Consider the following 17964-nt stretch of genomic DNA (forward strand, 5'->3'; position numbering starts at 1 on the left):
GCTCGATCCCAGGACCCTGGGATCATGACCTGAGCCGAAGGCAGACGCTTAACAACTGAGCCACCCAGGTGCCCCAGTGATGGTGTTTCTGATATTAACTACAGCAGAAGTACTGCAAAAGTCCTTTACTAAGGATCTCAGAGGCAGTTCAGGAAGCAAAGAATTCCCCTGCCCAAGCTTCCCTCATTAAGATTCAGAGCATTCGCTTTTATAAGTCTTGTTTAAAACAGATCTTGCCAGACACTTTCTCATACATTTCTCCAACAGATGCAAAGTTATTTCAGACCCATACGTTTCTTTGTTTTTCCAAAGTACTGAGTTTCACTTTATTACAAATTATTGGTGAACTGATCTATTGTTTAATTAAAAAAGAACCCCAAACAAAACAAAAAAAACCCCTGAAAACAATCTCACGTGCACATTGCACTGTTATCTTTCCCAAAAGGTATCTTTTGGGGTGTGGGTCTGTTTCTTCATTATTGGGCACCAGAAGCAGGGAGGACCATTTATATATTTATTTTAAAAGCCTCTGTTGGGTATAAACTTGTTACACTTAAACCTCAGCCTTTCTTTTTTAAGTTCCCACTATTTTAAACAAAAGCCCCAGGATGCGGCCATGGAATTTATAATACTACTTCTCAGCCCTTTGCCTGTTTTCAAATAAGTCTTAGGCTCTGGGGAATGCAGACAACTCTATTGGAATATGAAAATTTCAACTTGAAACCTATGAACTCTGCTGGGTCTGCAGAGGCGTTTTAATGTCCACCCCAGGAAATGTACACACGCTATAGAATTTACAACTCATCACTGTCACAGAGTGTGAGCTCAAGAGTAATACATTAACCAGGGTTGGTGCGTAGAGATTGCTGCTCAAGATCTACAAAAGCAATCAATGTCCTGCATGCACAATGAAAAATAGAAGTAGGGCTGGAGGTGTTTGGGGTCAAAACAGAGGCCCACACATACGAGTGCCCCGGAATTTATTTAAAAAAAATTTCTTTCTTGCGGGCTGTTCTGTAGTTTGACTGAATTGTCATTTGCTTGTTTCGACTCAAGGGAAACATCTGGTTTCTCCCTGCAATGGAGACAAACTGCTCTTATTCTGAAGCTGTCATCCATGAAAAGCATGGTTTGGGCTCAATAGCTTTGCTTATGAAAGGCTTGGGGTCCATCTCTACAGAAATAAACAGCTCTTGTAATTGGAATTTTGTTCCCTGTTATAAACTCTGGCTCAGGGGTGACTCGGGTAGAGTGTCGAAAGCTGAAAGGGATAAATTTATTTTATAGAAGGCATTTAATGATTTAGGATGTGGCCAGCAGACAGTTTTCCACTTAACCTTTGTAAAAATCTCTTAGCCAACTTCTGTAAAGTTTCTGCGAAGGTATCTAAAAAATCCCAGAGGCTGGGTGTTAGGGGAACCAGAAGAGCAGGGCGGGCTGGGGAGGGGAGGTGCTGTGGCCTTTTCTTCTCAGAAGGCGGCCAGCTTTTCCTGGGCCCTGTGTACTGAAGATGTGACTGGGTGTTTTTACCTTTGTTCAGGGGCAGCTACGTAATCTGGGGGACCCCGTGCAAAATGAGAAGGTGGGGCCCCTTGTTGAAAAGTTAAGAATTTTAAGATGACCACAGGTCATTCACCCAAGGGTGTGTGTGTGGGGGGTGAACACAGGATGCATACCCACAGAGCTGGCTCTCCTTCAGCCACAGGAACCTCAAAGAAGGTGAGAGGAAAAAAGGAAGAAGTGGTGCTTGGGAAGTGTGTGTGCTGACTTCTCAGTGGGGTGTTGGGAGAGTATTTTCTTCCACTTGAAGACTGGGCAGTAGGGAGCCGTCCTCCTCTGAATACTCACTGGAGACGTGTTATTTTTGTTAGGTGGACGGGGAGCTCTGCCAGACGGCGTCTGTACCTTGTTCTATCTTTTTTTTTTTTTTTTGCAAGAACATTTGTAGAAAACTCAGAATAGCGGTTAATGTAAGGTTAGAAATCATGTGTTTGGAGCCCTTTCCACAATTTGAAGTGTTTTTCCTCCTACGAGTTTGTCCCAGCCCCTGGATTGCCTGGCTCGTCAGTCTCACTGCATCCCCCCTTTCCTCCCGCTTCCCTCTGCCACCCTGGCCACGGCAGCCGGGGCCACCGCTTGGGCCTTTGTTCAGATGTCCACAGCCGGCCGTGGTACCTGGCTGGTGGGAAGCCCAGTCAACGTTGGAATATACACCCTGGGATCTGCTTTCCCTTCTCTTTTCTTCCTGCTGCTTTTTCTGCTTTTTATTCTTCTGGTTTTATGTCCTCATTCAGAACACACAGACCCACACCAACCAGGTGTCCTGCATGCAGCCCTGCACAGCGCGTTGTTGATCGCCAACAAATGGCAGCTTGGAAAGGGAAATCCAAATTTAGGGTCAAGACTGCGGGGGTTAGCCCGATAGAGCAGGACACTCTGAGGATACCTTGTCTGAGGGATGGGCCTGCTGGCCTTAGTCAGAATCTGCTCTGCAAGCACAGCGGATTAAAAGGGGTTTTTGAGGTAGAGCAGATGGACAGGGAGAGGCAGAGTTCACATTAACTGATCGTAAATCAGGACTCCGCTGTAGAAGGGAAAGATCTGGGTCTGGTCACTTGGAAGTTTGAGCTAATTTAATTTATTCTTCTTCTTTCTTATTAGAAGAACACCTTATGCTTATAAAAAAAAAAATCACTGTGAAGAATTTAGGAAGTATGTGTGCCAGAGAGGGATAAATTCCCTATGTCCCCAGAAGGAATCACCCGTCAACCCCTCCAGCATAATCCTCCTGATTTTGTCTGCCCTGCCAACATCCCCACGTATACATATACAGTTATTATTCAGTAAGACTTAAAATACGTATTTCTCTTTGAGTTAAATACAAGAGAAGACTTGTAGCTTAACTAGGTCTTGAAGGTTGGAACACAAGCTCAGTGATCTTTTGGGTCAGGCCACCAGCTTCAGTTTTAGTAATAAAACCAAAGAAAATGTGTAAATTTATGTTTGGGAAAGCCAGGGCAAGCTCAGGTGAAGGAAAAGTTCATTGGCACAGAGGGCCATGTTGAATTTATGGTCTTCCATCCTTCGAGCAATGCCTTGATAACCTCCCTGGGAAGAATAGCACGTCTGTGTATATTTTTCCTGTTGCCCCCTAGTGGGACCAGAAGAAATGTTCAGGCAGGAAAAGAATTCTGCATATTGGACACTCTCTTCCCCCATTTCTTTTCTTCTTTTAATTTTTTTTTAAAAGAGTTTATTTATTTGAGAGAGAGCGTGAGAGTGATGGAGCCTGGGGGGGGGGCGGTTGGAGCAGAGGGAGAGGGAGAAGCAGACTCCCTGCTGAGCAGGGAGCCCAACACTGGCTTGATCCCAGGACCCCAGGATCATGACCCGAGCTGAAGGCAGATGCTTAACCGGCTGAGCCACCCAGGCATCCCTCTCTTCCCCCATTTCTAATGCTCTGACTCTGGATTGGTGGATGTCCTCCATTCCCTCTGCACATGTTTTGACATAACAAACACTTGAGGCTCTGGGTTCCTCTCTAGCGGGCTAGGGCTCAGGCCCGTGAATTGAATTTAGTCCTGTGTTTGGTGAAAATGAAGCACATGAAACAGTCATGTCATAGTGTGAGATGCCCAAACTGGGAGAGTCTAGAAGCCCTCAGAGCAACCGAGGGTTGGTCCAGTTCATCACCACTTGCTGTGTATTCTGTCTAGAAGTCATTATTAGCGTTTGGGTGCTTCCCTCCTAGTGTCAGTTCTCCTGACTGTTACCATGACAAAATTTAATTAAGTACAAGAATTAATTAAAGTGAAACCCTAGGGAACCTATTTGAAAAAGTTGTTTCAGTAGAGATAATTGGAATGCTATGGAAAATCTCAATGGTAAATTATTAAGTTATTAAACTATTAAATTTATTGATGTTATTAAAATTATTTTTAATTATTAAAATTATTACATTAGATTATCAAAAAGACACGTGATCTTTTTGATAAGACAAGTATATGATACTGTGAGAAACTGTAAAAGCCTGGAGTTGTACACTCAGATTACTTCATTAGCGTCTTTAAGTTCTTCTTAAAACTAAAGAAGCTCAAGCTGGAGATCCTGCTTAGTGAACGTTGGGTTTTTGTTGAGTGAACGAGTCCAGGGAGGGAATAGCAGACTCATGATTCCCATCCCACTTCGGCTCTCGCTGCTGGATAAAATGCTACTTTATTGAGGAGGATTGAGAGTCATTATTACTTCCTTTCTTTCTCGGCTGAGTGTTTGTAAGTTAAATGGGCTTTTTGGGGCGCCTGGGTGGCTCAGTCATTAAGTGTCTGCCTTCGGCTCAGGTCATGATCCCAGGGTCCTGGGATCGAGCCCCACATCGGGCTCCCTGCTCCGCGGGAAGCCTGCTTCTCCCTCTCCCACTCCCCCTGCTTGTGTTCCCTCTCTCGCTGTGTCTCTCTCTGTCAGATAAATAAATAAAATTTTTTTTTTTTTTAAAAAAAGGGTTTTTTACGAAGAGCCAGGGACGTAAAGATTTCTCGGTGTTGCTCCCTCGTGCAAGAATTGGACCCGTCACCAGAATTGAGGCCCACCTCCTCCCTGGGCTTGTTCATAGCACTACCCGGCCCCGAGCGGCCCTTCCACCCTTGTCTCTTGCCATCTCCTGCCTCGCGTGCAGTGCTTCTGGCCTTGCTGAGGGAGGTGCGGCCGGTGGCCACACGCACGCGTGGACGACTCACGCGCCCCACTTTCTCCCGTCTCCTGCCTGCCTTTCATGGGTGACTGGTAACTGTGTCGTCTGGCCAATCCCGGTCTCACCTCTCCTGCAGAGTGTATGTTGGCACCTCCCTTACCCTACCCCACTCACTCATTATTTACCTGTTGCCTCGTTCCCTCCACGGGAATGTGAGTTCCGTGTCTCCCCACCTGCGGATCACCGGGCATACAGCAGGCATTCAGTAAATGGTGCTGGAACGTTGAATGCATGATCAGGAGCCTTCTGGGTGCTGGGCAGTGTTCCAGGTCCTCTTCCAAAGGGGAGAGTTACCCCCTTTCTGCTCCTTAGCGCTCTGGACTTACCTGCGTCATTTCACATACGATTTTGCACTAACGGCATCTGTCTGGCTCTTTTTCTTACCAGCTCATGGCTTTGCAGACTACAGCCCAGGGGCCAAATTCAGCCTACCGCCTTTTTTTTTTTTTTTTTTTTGGTATGACCTGGTTGCTAAAAATAGTTTTGAGCCTTTGGTGGGGACGGATTGTTGACAGATTTGGGATCCTCACTTCTTGGCCTACAAAACCTAAACTGTTCACTGCCTTGGCCCCCGTCAGCACGTTTGTTGACTCCTGAAGGAGACCGAGCTTTTTTTCTAGGATAAGGGGACTGTCTTGCATCTTTGAATTCCCATGACATAGCACTCAGTAAATGGTTTTTTTTGTTTTTTTTTTTTGGCATTGAACTGAATTCACTGTTTTGTTTTGTTTTTAATTTACTCTCTGGAGTCAGATGGGGGTATGAATCCTGGCTCCGATCTGTTCTAACTGTGAGGTTGGTGGTGGGGTGGGTGTGGGGATGGCGTAGTCTGAGCCTACTTTCCTTGTCTGAAAACTTCAAGCAATAACAGCTGTTTCTGATGGCCGTTGTGAGAACTAAAGGAAGCTGTAACTGTATCAGTACCTATACGTGCTTAGCGCAGGTTTGTGTTTAATGTTAGCTGTTACTGTTTCTCCAGATAGACATCCAGCTAAAGTTGTATAGTCTGATCATAACTGCATAAACAAAATATATAGCAATCACAAATTTTTTTAATATTTATTTATTTGAGAGAGAGAGCACAAATGAGAGGCAGAGGGAGAAGCAGACTCCCCACTGAGCAGGGGGCCCGATGCGGGGATCCATCCCAGGATCCTGGGATCATGACCTGAGCCAAAGGCAGACGCTTAACCAATGGAGCCACCCAGGGCCCCAGCAATCGCAAATTTTAAAAAATCAGTCATTTTAGGATGACTTCTTTCTTTTTCAGTGGTGTCAAAAATTAAGAGTTGACCTTCCGGGGGGTGTCTGGGTAGCTCTGTCGGTTAAGTAAGCATGATCTTGGGGCGCCTGGGTGGCTCAGTCGTTAGGCGTCTGCCTTCGGCTCGGGTCATGATCCCAGGGTCCTGGGATCGAGCCCCGCATCGGGCTCCCTGCTCTGCGGGAAGCCTGCTTCTCCCTCTCCCTCCCCCTCTTGCTTGTGTTCCCTCTTTCACTGTGCTTCTCTCTGTCAAATAAATAAATTTCTAAAAATCTTAAAAAAAAAAAAAAAAAGAAAGCATGATCTTGTGATTTCAGCTCAGGGCATGATATCAGGGTTGTGAGATTGAGCCCCACATAGGGCTCTGTGCTCAGCAGGGAGTCTGCTTGAGGTTCTCTCCCTCTGCCTCTCCCCCCACTCATGTGCCTTTTCTCTCTCTCTCAAATAAATCTTAAAAAAAAAAAAAAAGTTGACCTTCTGTCCATGGATCTGATTCTTAATTTTCTTCCCCTTTTCTGTGTTATTTTTTGTTTTCTTTTGTTTTGAGGTTGAATGAATCTCACGGTACCAATTTAGAAAAGCATCTAAGGTGCCATTAAGACAGAAGGCCTTATGTGCGGGGGTGAGTTATTCTAGGACTCTAAGAGGTGGGAATTTGTTCCTGGAGCCGTCCCTACAGCAGGTGAATCTCTTCCTGGAGAGGCAGGTGATGCTGCTGAGGTTGGCTGGGCTGGGGAGGGACATACTTCTGGGAGGACTGTATTGACTTTGCAGGCTCGTGGGCACTCTACAAAGGCATGAAGAATTGAAATGCATTCATACATGATGTATCTTGGACCTCTTTCTTCGCAGGGACAGTGAAGGTGAAGAGCTCCAACATCCAGGTTGGAGATCTTATCATCGTTGAAAAGGTGGGTGGGATCCTGCAGTTTGTGACTGGTTGTTGTGTGAGTGTGTAAATGGGAAGTCATTGCCACTAATTCATAAATCCTAACATGTAATTTGTATATCTGGTAGACTAACTGAATGTAGGCTTTTTGGGATTCTCTCCTAAACCTTTGCCTGGGGAGGAAAATTTCTTTGCCATGAGACACCCATGTAGAATACTTTTTCAAGGTTTATGTATGCTGGTTAGCCAAAAATTCTGCTTACAAACCCAAGTTTTGATTTCCTATTTGATGTGTTTATTTTGGTGTCTTAAAAAAAAAAAAACTACCATAAAGTCTTTCCTCGAAGTCTGCTTGCTGCATAAGCACATAAAAATATTTGTCATTTACCGTTTCGAGCGATTTTAGCTTGCATTTTTTTACTTAAACATCGTGCTTTTCTGTCATTTTGTGGGGAGCAGGGATGCAGTGTAATATGAGAATAGTAAAAAGGGCCAAAAATGCATTTTTAAAAATAGCACCATTCATACGTTTGTGACTTCAGCAAACACTCCTGTCTCCTTTTGCTGTCTGTTTGGAAGGTCGTGGGTTTTGGGGGTGGCCCTGGAGAGGCTTGGAATAATATTTGATTAGAAAAGGATTGTATTGTAGCTTGTTTCTGTAGGAAGTGAACTATGCTCTTTTAAAAGGATTAAATCTAAGAACTCAAAGTCGATTTGAGGTGAAGGGAAGCTCTTCTGGGTGGTAGCTCAGAAGAACCACACAAACGCTTTATGTTGTTACATACTTCTGTGTTCATAATTAAATGAGGACTGCTGTTGGCTTATGTCGTTTTTTTTTCTTGAGAATAGCTTTTGTTGCTTCTTACTACTTGACTTCCTTATTAAAATTCCACTCAAAGTCAAACATCAAGCCAGAAAATTGGTAGGAGCAGAAAGCGTGAGCGAGTGTGTGTGTGTCTTTAGTTTCAGCAGACCGCCTGGAAGAAAGCCAGCTAGGGTAGCCGGCTTTCGGCCCGGGCCCTTCTGGCTGGAATTTCAGGAGGTAATGGTTGGTTTCTCCAGAAAACTAGAAGCTCTCTTTCCGAGATAAGATTTCAGTGGGGGATTAGTGAAGTAACAGCAGCGTGCAAGATTTTTCAGATTCAAAACAAAATAAATCCCCAGATCTGTCTGTGACAAAGGCAGAAACGTAAATGAGGCTGTGGGTTTCGGAGGGGGCCCCCCCTCCCTGCTGAGGGGGCTGGTGGAAGGGGGACGGAAACCCCACACATGGCTATTCACGGTAACAGTCTTTCTTTTCATTACACAGAACCAGCGGGTCCCTGCTGACATGATCTTCCTGAGGACATCAGAAAAAAACGGTAAACATCTGGGATCAATTTTGAAAATAACCATTAACCTTTCAGTGGTAATTTGGCAAAATAATCATTTGAAAATGGAACAGAAGTAGATGATCATTTTGGAGCCACGGAGGCAAATCAAAAACATCTCTTTTAGTAGAGCAGTCTTAAAACAAAACAAAACAAAAAACGTTTTTGGTCCTCGCAGGTCAATAGATTTTGATCATCACAAAGATACAGTTAGTTGGGCCCAGGCTGAGTCCCAGCTGAGGGGTCCACAGGCAGCGGCTATGATTTTCCTTTCTGAGCTGCTGTTGGGCTCAACTTCAGGACTTGGCGGGATCAGGAAGCGTGTTTCACAAATAGAAGCACACAGAAAACCTCTCTCTTCTGAGAAAATACCAGGAGATATGTGTGACCGTAAGAGAAGCCAGGGAGAGAGGTAGGTGGCCTTGTTGGCCCTTCGCTCATGAGCGGTGAGGCCATGCCTACCCTCACCCATGAATTTATTTATTATCACAGCCCACTTAGGCCTGAGCGAGCGGCCCCAGGCTCTTACAAGACCCTACTCATTCCCAGTTCTTTCCCGGTGCGGCTGACACCACTGCTTGCCCACCCCATCTGTTGACTCTGATCTCCTCCTCCTCCTTTCTTTTTTTGTTATTTAAGCTGTTTTGAGGAAACAGGGCTGTTTTTAGCTTCTGTATAGGCACAGTCAAATCTTTGAACATCTGAAAAACTCGCATTTATAGTCCTTCAAGGTTGCTGCAACCTATTTTATTATGAATCAAATAAAAGTTGTAGATGAAATTTTATACTAAAAGTACATTATCCAGAGATGGAGTGGAAGGCACCAGATTAAAAGTCTTCTTTTAAAATCTCCAGCTTTGTCCTCAATTGGTTCTTGTGTCCTTATCTGTGAAGATAGAGTGTCATGGATTAGGGTCCCTGAAATGCTTCCCTCCCAACACCCCCGCCCCCCGAAGATTAGACGTGCTTTTCCTTAATAGTGCCCAGAGGTCTTAGCTGCGGCGTCCGTGAACTCAGTACATTCTGGGTCTGATGAAATCTACCGCTGACTCATTGCTGGGCTTGCACGTTGGACAGAAATAGGCATCCATGTGCAAGCGGGTAACGAGCACATGCTCTGGTAGCACTTCCTGCATTTTGAGCAGTCTGCCAGGATCAACTGTAGAGTCCGCACCACTGGTGCTGTTCTGTCCGTTTTTACACTCAGGGAAACCAAGGCTCAGAAAGGCTAAGTAACTACAAAGGACATGCAGCTAGTAAGTAGAGTAGCTGGTCTTAAATCCAGGAGTCTGGTTCCTGATAAGGTGTCCGTATCTCCTGCCCAGAATGGCCTCGAATGCTAGCTGCCCTGTGCCAGCCACCATGCTGGGGGTTCTAGCACCCCAAATCTTTATAAGCAAGCTCCTGAGCTCTGTGTTCCTCCCATTTCACGGATAGGGCCTGCTGGTGTTTAGCAAAGTCCAGAAACCGGCCCAGGTTTCTACTGTGAACAGATGATGGAGTGAGGATTTGTTTTTGGTTTTTTAAATTTATTTATTTATTTATTTGTCAGAGAGCGAGTGAGCACAAGCGGAGAGAGCTGCAGGCAGAGGGAGAAGCAGACTCCCCACTGAGCAGAGAGCCCTATGCGGGACTCGATCCCAGGACCCTGGGAACATGACCTGAGCCGGAGGCAGACACTTAACCAACTGAGCCACCCAGGGATCCCTGGAGTGAGGATTTGAATCCAGATCTTCCAACCCAAAAGCTTACAGAGGAAGTGGGAAATGGGGTATTTGTTTTCCCTTTTGTTTGGTGGCCACTGATTGGATTTTTACAAAGGCCAGAGCAGGAACTACTGAGAGCCGCCAGGGGAAGGATCCTTGAATGGAAAGCAAATAGCCAGTGCCACCTTCCTTCCACAGGCTCTTGCTTCCTGCGGACGGATCAGCTGGACGGCGAGACAGACTGGAAGCTGCGGCTCCCCGTGGCCTGCACGCAGAGGCTCCCCACTGCGGCCGTGAGTAGCTCTCCTGCGGAAACACAGACTGGCCACGGTGTCCTTGTCAGGCCCTCGAACTCAGAGGCCCTCAGGGGCCAGATGTGGGATGTCGGGTGTGAAGGAGGGCTGACAGGATGGGGTCCTGGGCCACCCCCCCAGCACCTGTGGTTTCAAGTCCTGTGGCCGAGTGAGGTGGGAGGGGGGGCTCTTTGGAGGGAAGCTCAGAATCTTAAGAAGCCTCAACCGGGTGCCTCGCATAAAGCTAGCAGGTATATCGTTCCTCTGCTCAGGGCTTCCAGAAGCTTCTCGTTACTGAGAACCCATACTACAGCCCTTGCTGTTGTCCTCAAGGCCTGTGTGATCTGTGTCCCTGCCTGAACCCGGACCTCAGCCTGGGTGATCTGCCCGCCCGTGCCCTCTCCCTCCTGATTGGGCATCCTCTGCGTCCCAGCGCTTGTCCTTGCTGTTTCCTCCGCCAGGGACAGTTTGTACCCCAGGGGCTGCCTGGCTGGGCCTCTCCTGAGTACCTCCTGGGTTTTGTGCCCGGATCTCCTTATCTGAGAGGCATATTCTGACCACCTTTTCCTTGCCTTCCCCCCCCAACTCACTTCAAGGCAGTATCTCCGAGAGCAGAGTTCTGCCTGGTATGTTCACTGCTGGATGAATACCCCATGCGTGGAACAGTGTGAGGAACAGCACACAGACCCTGTCTCGGGGTGGCCTAAGGAGTTAGAACCAGCAAGCTCTCAAGGGTCTGCAGGGCCCCACACTTCCCCATTAGCCCCACATCACTCAGACCATGATCTGTAAAGAGAGGCGGGGCCGGGAGCCAGAGAGTAAGTTTAAGCACGAGCCACGTGGATTGGATGTGGCCCATGGACTAGGTTACAAAGTCACAAAACATAATTTAAATGCCCAGAGACCAACATGCCCGAACAGTGGTCTGAAAGGATTAGGAAGTACATGAAAGCTTTTCCTGGGCTTGTGGTCACGTGGATTGATGCTGTTCCTTAACCATGTTCTGTGAGGAAGGAGTGGGCAGGAGAATGTTCCATGTTAATATACCAGTAAACGTGCCCCCTGCCCTAATGATTTTTCATGGTCAGTGACAAGTGAAATAGCACCGTTATTAGTATTAATTTTTAAACCAGAATTCTAGAGCAGTGAGTTTTTTTTTTTTAATTTTATTTTATTATGTTAGTCACCATACAATACATCATTAGTTTTTGATGTAGTGATCCATGATTCATTGTTTTCGTATATAGAGCAGTGAGTTTCTAACGATGGTTGGGAGCCCCTAGGAATCCTTAGGAGGCACCGTCCTGCCCCCGCGATGGGGTTCATCTAATGAAAGGGTTCTGATTTTTCTGGGTGACGCATTTTAACTTCCTGGTAAGATTTCTCCAAGGGAAGCTTTCTTTTTTTTTTTTATTTAAAGATTTATTTATTTATTTGACAGAGAGAGACACAGCGAGAGAGGGAACACAAGCAGGGGAGGGGGAGAGGGAGAAGCAGGCTTCCCGCCGAGCAGGGAGCCCGATGCGGGGCTCGATCCCAGAACCCTGGGATCATGACCTGAGCTGAAGGCAGATGCTTAACAACTGAGCCACCCAGGAGCCCCTCTAAGGGAAGCTTTCTGATCCTCAAAATGATTTGAAGGACTCTCTTTAAGAGACAGTCTAGACGAGCCTAGAATCATGAAGGTGCTTGCCTGTCTGCTGCACAGAGTTGCATTTGTCGGTGTGTGCTTTGGATGCGTCAGTTTAATAAACACCCATGTTGCCCCCCCCCCCCCCAGCCCCCGTCTGGCCTGGGCCTGGGCTGGGCTCCAGAGAAGGAGGAGATGCCACTCTCTTTGTGTCAGGAAACTCCTCCTTACTGGGCCGGAGGGATCTGAGTGGGGAGCAGCAACTGAGCAGAAGAACTATATGAAAGGATGACCGGGGCATTACGTAAATATATTCTTGTTAAAAAAATAAATAAATAAATTATATGGAAAGCCTTGGAGGAAGAAATGAAAAGTCTTGCTCACGGCCTCTGCCGCAGACCTTACCTGCTTCCCTCCGGGGATCACGTAAAGTCCGTGGTGATCTTTCCAGACCTCTGCCAGCACACTTTCCTACAAATGCACAACTGTGAACTTGTTGGTAGGGGGGAGCTTATACATATATGAGATCACGCTGTATTTGTGATTCTGCAGCTTTTGCTCCTGTCTACTTTGAATGTGTCTTGAGGTTTTTTTTTTTTGAGATTTATTTATTTGAGAGAGAGAGCAGGGAGGAGGGGCAGAGGGAGAGGGAGAGAGAATCCTCAAGCAGACTCCACGCTGAGCATAGAGCCCCATGTGGGGCTCCATCTCACGACCCAAGATCACGACCTGAGCCGAAGTCAAGAGTCCGACGCTGCAGCCAGTAGCCTCTACCCCTCCTCTAGGTCCCTGTAGCCAAGGGGTATTGTCCAAATTTGCCTGGCCACCTGATTGGAGATTTTTTTCTCCAATTTTTTTACTGTGGTAAAATACGGATCAAGTGTACCATGTTATCATTTTAAAATGTACAGTTCAGTGGTGTTAAGCACATTTACGTTGTGCAACCATCACCACTGTCCATCTCCAGAGCTCTTCATCATGCCAAACAGAAACTCTGTACCCATCAAACAACAATTCCCCATGGCCCAGCCCCTGGCACCCACCGCTGTACTTTCTGTCTCGCTGAATTTGACTGCTCTAGGGACCTGATCTAAGTGGAATCATACAGTATCTGTCCTTTTGTGACTGGTTTATTTCACTTAGCGTAGTGTCCTGAAGGCTCATCCATGTGGTGGGCTGGGTCAGAATTCCCTTCCTTTGTAAGGCTGGGCAATATTCCATCGTATGGATATATCCCATCCATTTATCCATCGATGGACATGTGGGTTGTTGCCATCTTTCAGTAATTGTGAATAATCCTTTTATGAACATGGCTGTACAATATCTTTGAGACCCTGCTTTCAGTTCCCAGCGAGTGGCTGCTAATCATACAGTAATTCTATGTGCAAGTTTTCGAGGAACCGCCATGCTGTTTTCCACGGTGGCTGCACCATTTTACATTCCTACCAACAGTGCACAAGTGTTCCAGTTTCTCCCTCTCCTCACCAATACTTTTTTGATGGTAGCCATCCTAATGGGCGTGAGGTGTATTTTTTGCTTTTTATCCCTCTGCCTTTTCCAGGGCTTTACACAGAGTAGGGCCCAGTAACCACTTGTTGACTGAGCACAGATCTTCATTGGTACGACCAGCTCTTGGTCACTGCAGTGGAGCAGAAGGGGGACCTCGGCCGTCAGCCAGTTTGGGAAGCATGGGGTGAACACAGATAAACAGGCATCTTCACTGTGGGGTCTGCAGGGTGTCATGGGATAGCATGTGGAGTGATTCCTAAACTTACTTAATAGAAAATTTTTTCTTCTTTTTCTTCCACCTGCCCTATACTTTTGAGAGCCTGCTTGCTGTTTGGGAGATAGAGTTGCTTTTGAAAAGTCGGGGGGGCCTCCCAAAATCTTTTTAATCATGAACTTTGTTTTAACTCCAAAATGTTACCTCTGTTGAACAGGATCTCCTTCAGATTCGATCATACGTCTATGCAGAAGAGCCAAATATCGACATTCACAACTTTGTGGGAACTTTTACCAGAGTAAGTAGGCTTAGCTGACTGTGCGATCCTGCCTTACTGAGAGCACGTGCTAGTGACGGAGACCTACAGAGAAGTGTTGACAGGTCTTTGTCAGGGGGTAGCTTTGCTCCAGGGACGGGTGAGGTTCCCCTAAGAAGCCCCACCTTGAAAGCTGACATAGTGTTTCTCAGTGAGGTTGGCACAGCGGGGATTTTCTCCAGGCCTCTGAACAGCTTGAATTACCTGACACTGTAGAGCTGAGTGGTGTTAGAATTAACGGGAACTCTGTGGTGTGAAGGCAGGTACTCTTTCTGTCCCCTTCGGACACGTTCATGACCTCTTCTACCCACGCAAGTCCCGGCTGGCATTGTTAACAATTTTTAAGCCACTTCCCAACTATTCAGGATAGAAATTAAATTTGGATTTCAATTATTTGAAGAATCTGGGATAGTAGATTTATAGAACGCACATTAAATTCACGGTCTCTTTCTAGAAGCCATAGGACTGGCCAGCAAAGGGCTGTTTGTGTTTGATTTGCATCTGCATTTTAGCTCTTGCCTTCTAAGACATGTCTTCAGTGTTAGAAGCCTGTCCTTCTTCAGTCACAAACCAGTCTTTTCACGAATGGCCCTGGGGATGAAAACCACGCCGAGGACGGTAGCTTAGGAGCTTGTCCTTTTTCTCCTGGCTGAACTGGGGGCTTCCAAATAGGGGTCATCCTCTTTTCCTGTCTTGGGAAGAGCAGGCTGGAGACAGCATGTGGATTCTGCCAGAACCTTGGTGGATAAATGCGTGTCTGTTGGTCTTTTGCAGGAAGACAGCGACCCTCCGATCAGCGAGAGCTTGAGCATAGAGAACACACTCTGGGCTGGTACTGTCATCGCGTCGGGTAAGGGCTCCCTTTCTGAGGAATGTGTTAGCAATTTGAAAAGGAAAGAAAATCCTTTTGTATAATTAGAATAATCATCTGTCAGTTGGGAAAATTAGCCATCGGTCATATGGTGTTTTCCACTTGCTCCTGCCCCTCCAGGGAATTTTGCTGACATCTGATTGCCCCTCGGACGCTTGTGGACGTCTCTAAGAGAAGCTGCTCCGGCCGGTGCGCTTTTCGGCAGCGTCCACTCTGGGAATAGCCCTTAATTGCCACCTGAGATTGACATTCTAATCTCTCCCAGAAACTGGGCCAGCCTGGATGTTCTGGCCGGAAGTTGTGTCCGTGGGGGCTGCTGAGCCAGTCCTGCCAGTCTTGGCCCCCCACCCCCACCCCCGTGCACAGGAAAGGGCCGTGGGCCTGAGTTGGAGCCTTGGTGTTTAAAACACTGAGGTGATGTGGAAATTGGTGTCTTTTACTTTTTGAACCCTGGGGTGAAACGGACCTGAAGAGGTTCCAGGGGCTGAGCAGTGTCTGCGGTAGCAGTGGTTGGTAGCAGTGGGGTGCCACCAGGCTGGCCGGCACCTCGTCGAGCCCTTTATGTGCATTACCCATTTCACTGACCCCTCCCAACATTACCGTGGGGGCAGGTGCCAGTATTATCCATCCTGCAGATGAGGAAATCGAGGCTCAGTGAGGCTAAGTAACTTGCCCAAGGTCACATAGCACGTAAAAGGCAGAGTTGGGACTTGAACCCAGGCACTCTGCTCCAGAAGCAGAACGTATTGTGCAGCTATTGTTACTATACTATATTACATATATTATGTAACAGTATATACTATTATTAACATGTAGTTACACTACTGCCAACTTCCTGTCTCTACTGTTGGAGGATCACTTTTTCCCTCTCCGAGCACATTTCCCTCTTGCCAACCTGTTTTCTCGTGCTTGATGCTGCTCTGTGGCTCTTCAGTACAACAGGTGCTCAGGATACTCTGTGGCTAGGAGAGGGACAGACCAGCACAGACCTGCACAAACTAAATGCAGGGCCGCCGTGTTTACCGTCCACAGATGAACCGCCTAATGCAAACAGACAGACATGAGCGCTAGTGAGAAATGGGTCCTTAAGGTTCTGCACGGTCCTGAGGCCACGCCCACTGCCAGGCCACACCCACCAGCCCCTGCAGCAGCCCTTCGCCTCCAGCCTCTCCCCTGCCGCGTGTCCACCCACGTCTCTCAGAACTGGTTACTCTTCCTTCCCAGTTTTTCTCCCCTTGGAAGTCATTTATTAACAAGTAATTATTCCTTTTAATCTTTAATAATTTGAGAGAAAAATAAGGAGTGTGTTTTGTGTTTTTTTTTTTTTTTAAAGATTTTATTTATTTATTCATGAGAGACAGAGAGAGGGACAGAGGCAGAGGGAGAAGCAGGCTCCCCGCGGAGCAGGGAGCCCGATGCGGGACTCGATCCCAGGACCCTGGGATCATGACCTGAGCCGAGGGCAGACGCTTAACCGACTGAGCCACCCAGGCGTCCCAAGGAGTGTGTTTTGATTTGCATCTCCTAGATTGCCTGGAAGGTTGGCTTTCCTTGTGGTCTGTCTGGTCTCTTCCTTTGTCCCTTACTTTTTGTACCCACTAGCTGTTTTTTCTCTTTCTGTTACTCGTTTGTGAGAGTTCCCCATTTCTGGTTTTTGAAACGATTTTATGGTGTATTTGATATGCAGGAGTTTCATAGTGTTACTGTTTTTGTCTGGTGATAGAGGGTATCTTGTTATTGTTTTCTTTGTTTCATTGTGAATAGAGGAAACATCTTTCTACACATAAGACATTTCTTAATGTTTTGGTGGGTCTACTTTGTTTCTTCTTATTGACTTGTAAGCATGCTTCATAGCCGAGAGAGTATCAAACTGTCATCTCGTATGTGACGCAAATCTCTTTTCAAAGTTTATTGTTTGTTTTTTGTTTTTGTCTTTGATGTGCTTTGTTTGGTTGTTCCAGATAGAAAATCTAAATATTGATGTTATCCACATTTCCATAGAAACAGAATTCCTAGGGCAAAGGGCATATACATTTTACATTTTGGTTCACCCAGTAAACTTCCTCTTCTTCTAAATCACACTCCTGATAATCTGACCTTATGTGTACATCCTAGCTAACACTGTCTTCTGTTTGACTTTTTAAGTTCTGCCCATTTGATAGCCGTTGAATAAATATCTAACTTATTGACTTGCCTTTTATTTTTTTATTTTTATTTTTATTTTTTTTTAAAGATTTTATTTATTTATTTGACAGAGAGAGACACAGCGAGAGAGGGAACACAAGCAGGGGGAGTGGGAGAGGGAGAAGCAGGCTCCCCGTGGAGCAGGGAGCCCGACGCGGGGCTCGATCCCAGGACCCCGGGATCATGACCTGAGCCGAAGGCAGACGCTTAACGACTGAGCCACCCAGGCGCCCCTTGATTTGCCTTTTAAAAGTTGTTTGTGGGGGTGCCTGGCTGGCTCAGGTGGTGGAACATGTGACTCTTGATCTTGGGGTTGTGGGTTTGAGCCCCATGTTGAGTACAGAGATTACTTAAAAAAAAAAAAATCTTTTTCTTTTTTTTTTTTTTTAAGTTTTTTTTTTTTTTGTGTGAGAGAGACTGGGGGGGGGGGGCGGGCAGAGGGAGAGAGAGAGAATCCCAAAGACTCTGCACTGAGTGCAGAGCCACATATTGGGGCTTGATCTCACAACCTCGAGATCATGACCTAAGCTGAAATCAAGAGTCAGATACTTAGATGACTGCGCCACCCAGGCGTCCCAAAAATAAAATCTTAAAAAAAAAGTTATTTGTGAAGTTAGATTTTTTTAAAATGTTTTTTCTCCATTTGCATTTTTTAATTTGCATTTTTAAAATGTATATGTGAATTGCCAGTTTATGCCCTATGCCCATTTTTTTCAGGGTTGATGGGTTCATTTAAAAAATGATTTCTGGGGCACTTGGGTGGCTCAGTAGGTGAAGCGTCTGCCTTCCGCTCAGGTCATGATCTCAGGGTTCTGGGATCCAGTCCTATACTGGGCTCCTTGCTCAGCAGGGAATCTGCTTCTCCCTTTGCCCCTTCCCCCTGCTCATGCTCTCTCAAATAAATAAAATCTTTTTTAAAAAATATTTTATTTAGGGGGCGCCTGGGTGGCTCAGTCGTTAAGCATCTGCCTTCG

At 46.4% G+C, this 17964-nt stretch overlaps 1 protein-coding gene across 1 annotated transcript in view; it reads left to right on the top strand.

The window, feature by feature from the left end:
* ATP9A (ATPase phospholipid transporting 9A (putative)) overlaps nucleotides 1–17964 on the top strand; it is a 140446-nt gene that overhangs the window by 44801 nt on the left and 77681 nt on the right. Inside the window, exons 5-9 of the mRNA XM_032387783.1 lie at nucleotides 6861–6919; nucleotides 8207–8258; nucleotides 10172–10266; nucleotides 13837–13917; nucleotides 14710–14785. Of these exons, the coding sequence (XP_032243674.1) occupies nucleotides 6861–6919; nucleotides 8207–8258; nucleotides 10172–10266; nucleotides 13837–13917; nucleotides 14710–14785 (363 nt within the window). The remainder of the gene's footprint in view (nucleotides 1–6860; nucleotides 6920–8206; nucleotides 8259–10171; nucleotides 10267–13836; nucleotides 13918–14709; nucleotides 14786–17964) is intronic.

Source organism: Phoca vitulina, unplaced genomic scaffold (genome assembly GCF_004348235.1).
Source record: "Phoca vitulina isolate PV1807 unplaced genomic scaffold, GSC_HSeal_1.0 scaffold50, whole genome shotgun sequence".
Lineage (NCBI taxonomy): Eukaryota > Metazoa > Chordata > Mammalia > Carnivora > Phocidae > Phoca > Phoca vitulina.